The 5,933-nt window shown below is 37.2% G+C and overlaps 1 protein-coding gene across 1 annotated transcript; it reads right to left on the reverse strand.

The window, feature by feature from the left end:
• Nucleotides 1-4,534: 4,534 nt before the first annotated feature.
• On the reverse strand, nucleotides 4,535-5,608 carry LOC107812535 (serine/threonine-protein kinase BLUS1-like). Its single transcript, XM_016637675.1, has one exon. It carries the CDS (start codon nucleotides 5,606-5,608, stop codon nucleotides 4,535-4,537), a length of 1,074 nt encoding a protein of 357 aa, XP_016493161.1.
• Nucleotides 5,609-5,933: the final 325 nt, after the last annotated feature.

Genomic DNA, 5,933 nt, shown 5'->3' on the forward strand with positions numbered 1-5,933 from the left:
TCTTTGCCTCACCCAAATCCTTCATCTCGAACTCCTTCTTCAGTTGAATTTTCAACTTATCAATTTCTTCCGAATTCTTGGAAGCTATCAACATATCATCAACATATAGGAGAAGATATACAAAGGAACCATCTTTAAACTTGTGCAAATACACACAATGATCGTATTTGCTTCTCTTGTACCCTTGCCGCAACATAAACTCGTCAAATCGCTTGTACCATTGTCTAGAAGATTGTTTCAATTCCGTACAACGATTTTTCAAGTTTGCACACCACATTTTCTTTTCCAGCAACTTTGAATCCTTCTGGCTGAGTCATGTAGATTTCCTCCTCCAAGTTTCCATGTAAAAACGCAGTTTTTACATCCATCTGAACTAGTTCCAAATCCAATTGTGCTACCAAAGCCAACATAATTCTAATGGAGGAATGTTTTACAACTGGAGAAAATACTTCATTGTAATCAATTCCCTCCTTTTGAGCATATCCTTTGGCCACCAATCTTGCTTTGTAGCGAACATCTACTTGGTTAGGAAATCCTTCCTTCTTTGCAAATACCCATTTGCACCCAATTGCTTTCTTTCCCTTCGGGAGATTGGCCAATCTCCATGTATGATTCTGATGAAGGGACTGTATTTCATCATTCATGGCAATCCTCCACTTATCTTCTTCTGAACTTTGGACTGCGTCTTTATAAGTGGTAGGAACATCATCAGCTACAATTGAGGTTGCACAAGCAACTGTCTCTATAAGACGAACAGGTTTCGTTATTGTTCTTTTTGGCCTGCTGGTTGCTATTGATTCAAGTTGTTGTTGAGGTTCCTGAGTTGGAATCTCCTCTACTGGCTCTCCTTCCAGAGGGTAATCTTCATTTGTTTCCTCCTCTGCTTCTTGTGTAGGAAAAATAAATTTTCCCTCAAACTCCACCTGCTTAGAAGCACCTTTATTTTGTTTGGTATCTTCTGTTACCTTATTTACCATAGCAGATTCATCAAAGGTAACATCCCTGCTGAATATTACTTTCTTTGTCATAGGACACCATAAGCGATATCCTTTGACTCCAGAAGTAATTCCCATAAAAATAGCCTTCTTTGCTCTTGGATCCAATTTTGACTCTTTCACATGATAATATGCAGTTGAGCCAAATACGTGCAAAGAGTCATAATCTACAGCAGACTTTCCATACCATTTTTCAAATGGTGTCTTGCCATCAATAGCAGCAGATGGTAAGCGATTAATGAGGTGGCATGCATATGTAACTGCCTCAGCCCAAAATTCTTTGCCCAAGCCAGCATTGGACAACATACACCGTACCTTCTCCAGCAAGGTCCGGTTCATACGTTCTGCCACTCCATTCTGTTGTGGTGTATGTCTAACAGTGAAGTGTCGGACGATGCCATCATTTTCACAGACCTTATTGAAATGATCATTTTTGTATTCACCTCCATTGTCTGTGTGAATACACTTGATCCTCCTGCCTGTTTGATTCTCCACCATCGTCTTCCATTTGAGAAAAATTTCCAGCACTTCATCTTTGTTTTTCATTGTATACACCCATACTCTTCGAGAAAAATCATCAACAAAGGTTACAAAATAGTGCTTCCCACCCAATGAAGGTGTTTTGGAAGGACCCCAAACATCAGAGTGTACATAATCCAAAATGCCTTTAGTATTATGGATCGCTGTACCAAATTTAACCCTTGTCTGTTTTCCTTTGACACAATGCTCACAAAACTCCAAGTTGCAAGCCTTTACTCCTTTTAACAATCCTTGATCTGATAGAGTTTTCAAGGATTTTCCTCCAGCATGTCCCAAGCGCATGTGCCATAGCTTGGTTGCTTCTGCTTCTTTGTCATCACTGGATGTCACTGTCGCTGTCCCAATAACTGTACTGCCACGATAGCGGTACATATTATTATTCTTCCGATTAGCCTTCATTACCACTAGTGCACCGGAGCATACTCTCATCACTCCATTTTCTGCAATGATTTTGAACCCTTTTGATTCTAGGGCTCCCACAGAGATGAGATTCTTCTTCAGATCCGGTACATATCGAACATCTGTCAATGTTCTGATCATTCCATCATGGTTCCTTAATCGTATTGAACCAATGCCATATGAGGTAAGAGGGCTGTTATCCGCTGTGTGGACGACTCCATGTTCTCCTTCTTGAAATTCCACGAACCAGTCCCTGTTGGGACACATATGATAGCTACAAGCCGAGTTCATCAACCATATGTCTGATGATGTTGATGACTCTGTTGTAACTAATGAGAAGTCTGAATCATCACAATCAGCTACATTTGAATCCATAATAGCCTTTCCATTGTTATGTTTGGCCTTATTCTTCAACTTCGGACAGTCTTTCTTCCAGTGCCCTTTTTCTCGACAAAAGGCACATTCATCTTTGCTGGGTCTGGATCTTGACTTGGATCTTCCCTTCTTTGTCCTCGTTTGATTTTGAGGACGACCCCTCACAAACAGTGTTTCTCCTTCTCCGCCCTTCTGTTTTTCTCGCTTTCTTTGTTCATAGCTGTACAAAGCCGAACAAACTTCTCTGAGAGAAATTTCGTCATTTCCATGGAGTAGAGTAGTTTCAAGGTGCTCGTACTTATCAGGAAGTGACGCCAACAACATTAAGGCCAAGTCACCATCATCATAAGTTGTATCCATATTTTGCAAATTTGTGACCAACTTATTGAAACTGGTGATATGTTCATTCATCGTGGTACCAGGAACATAGGTGAAGTGAAACAGTCTCTTCTTCATGTACAATTTATTTTGACTGTTTTTCTTCAAAAATTTATCCTCCAGTACTTTCCATAATTTACTTGCAGAAGTTTCCTTTGTGTATGGATATTTCTGCTCTCTAGCAAGGTAGGATCGAATAGTACCGCAAGCAACACAGTTGATAATTCTCCAATCTTCTTCTCCAATAACATCTGGTTTCTTTTCTTCAATGGCCAGATCTAGCCCTTGTTGAAAAAGGACATCTAGAACCTCGCCTTGCCACATCCCAAAATGTCCGGACCCGTCAAAAATTTCTACCGCAAATTTCGCATTTGACACAATTCTTGTCATAAGCGAAGATGCCAATGATGACGTATTGTTGACACTTGATGTAGATTCTTCTTGTTTATTGTCTCCCATCTTTGACACAAATATTATTTAATAGCTGACGACACAAATCAAGATTATTTCCTTTCTGGTGTGGAAAATCAGACTAAGCTGCAACCACAGAGCATACTCAGACAGAACCTTGACTCAGTTACCAAGATAAATCTTTTCTGATGTGGAAGATCAGACTATGCTGCAACCACAGAGCATACTTAGACAGTACCTTGGCTCTGATACCAATTGTTGCGGAAGCCAAATGTATATAGTGTGAATAAGTCACAACTACTATACCAAAAATTATGACAGCCACCAAATAATAAATAAGACAATAAAACAACAATAAAGGGAACACCAGAATTTACGAGGTTCGGCTAATTTTGCCTACTCCTCGGACACAACCAATATTTTATTTCACTTCAAAAATACAAGTGAAATAATACTAAAGAGAGAAGATACAAATGACTTAAACAGATGAGAAGGCAAATGAGAGGTGTATTTAAATCCTAAACATTAAGCCTTCTTTTATAGGGGGAAAATCCCCCCAACTTTTGTTTTCCCATCGATGTGGGACAAACATTTTGCCAATTTCAACAATAATAGCTAAGTATAAATTCAGTTTTTTGCTCGTGAAATATACTAGTAAACGAGAATCTAACCAAAGATTATATAATGAATTAGAAGATTTTTTTATGTGGTAAAATAAAATCATGGAGAATAGAAATTCCAAATTGCATGCCCTTGCATTTAATTTTTTTTAGTTTTTCATCTTGCTGCGATTTTTCCAAATCATAGCACCTCGTTAAACAAAGAAATCGATAGAAGATCAAAATTACTCGTATGAGTTCCTATTGTTTGTACCACTGGCGAACAAAATTCCATAGTTTTATTATTCCATATAAAGTATAAGCTATATTACTTAATTTTCCCCACTTGCTTGGATTACTGTACTAGTATTCCAGAATTGTTGCTTTATCTTATTTTCTTAAAATATAAATACTGGAGAGCCAGATTTTATTTGGCGTTCAAAATGAATTAGTATAAACAAATACTGTATCATCCAGAAATAGTGACCAATTTCATAGGAACCTACAAATTAAAAGCATCATCCAAATAAAATCACTAGATGATGAAAGAGCAGAAGAAAAAAGAAGCAGAGGAATAATCATCACACGATAAACCCAGCAAATTAGTATTCAATTTCATTTGTATAAACCATATGATCCCAAACTCAAAAAAACAGATTATTTCATGCCTAAACAAAGTAGTACACTGTACTTACTATATATCAACGTTAATCCCAAAATCTGCTGAATATGCCATACATCTAAATTACTAAATTTCTGCTCTTATTACTAATACCAGCGTATGAAAGTAAATGTCTAATACTACATCGATACTCCCTTCTGCTCAACGCTAAATCTTCAATTATCAGTAGGATCTGAATTATTCAACACAAATTGCTCAAACTTTTTCATATCCCTTTGCATAGTAAAAAATGGATAATTCAGAAGCTGATCAGCAGTTGGCCTTTTTTCTGGATCCTCATTAAGACATTCGATCACCATATTCTCAAACTCATCAGAAAACACCTTTTCTTTTCTTTTAATCAAATCCAAACCTTTCTTGAATTTCCCTTTTTTCTTCAGCAGTTTTTCAAGTGATTTTGGCAATTTCTTCTTTTCCCTTATCTTCTTGATTATACAATCCAAGTCCTCTCGATTTTTCACTGGTAAATCTCCGTACCCTAATTCCAATGCAGTTATTCCCAATAGCCAAATATCAGATTTTGGTCCATTTGTAGCATTATCTTTCTCAAAAATCTCTGGTGCAGAACCCCATTTGGGAATACTCTTTAGATCCAAAAAAACACAAGAACTGGAACCAGTTTCTTGAATTTCTTCAGTATTGATATTTTCCGAATTATATACTGATGCTCCATTTGCTAATTTGATCCTGATTTGGCCAGTAGACTCTTCAATATGAACAAAAATATCACCAGCGTTGAAAGTTCTATGAACCCTTCGAAGAAGATGAATATCTTTTAGACCAAGAAGTGATTCTTTAAGAACAATAGCAATACAATCCTCTGACAAAATTTTGTGCGTTCGAGTAGAAAGAATATAACGAAGAGATCCTTCTGACATGTATGGCAATGAAACGCATAAAACTTCATTAGTATCGAAATAATTCTTGACTGCTATTAAATTTCCACGAGGATTAGTAAAACTCGTATGTGCTTCTAGTTGCAACTCGACCCATTCATTTTCATGATTCTTGTTTATCGTCTTCAGTGTGACGTGGCCAGAAGGGACAGGAGTACCACTTTCCATAGAGTCGGAAAGTAAAGCTTTGTAAACTCGGCAGCAACCGTCAGAAGAAGAACCAATTTCTTTGTTGAGCAGGTAAGTATCCTTAGTGTTTGGATCAATAATGGTCTTGCCAACTTTTCCTGGATGATAATCTTTTGGTAGACCTGATGATTTTGACCTACGCATTTTGTTGAAATGGGTTTATGGGGTTCTGCTTGTTTTCTTGAACAGAAAATCAGAAGTTTTAGAAAATTGGGATTGGTTTGGGGAGGAAGAGAAGATAAATTGTACGATTAATAAAGGGACGATAGCATTGGCTCATTGGTTAGTTGTTCCGCGCGCCTTAGTTCAAGAAGCCGTTATGATTCTTGGCCTCTTTTGATATTTCCTCTTTTGATTTTTTATTTCTTTCTTTTGAATGGGCGAGTTTTCATGTTTTAAAATACGAACATTAATTTGTTATTATTCTCACGTTCAACCTGTGCTAATATCACTGTTCAAATTGACTGAG

This window comes from Nicotiana tabacum, chromosome 1 (assembly GCF_000715075.1).
Source record: "Nicotiana tabacum cultivar K326 chromosome 1, ASM71507v2, whole genome shotgun sequence".
Classification (NCBI taxonomy): Eukaryota; Viridiplantae; Streptophyta; class Magnoliopsida; order Solanales; family Solanaceae; genus Nicotiana; species Nicotiana tabacum.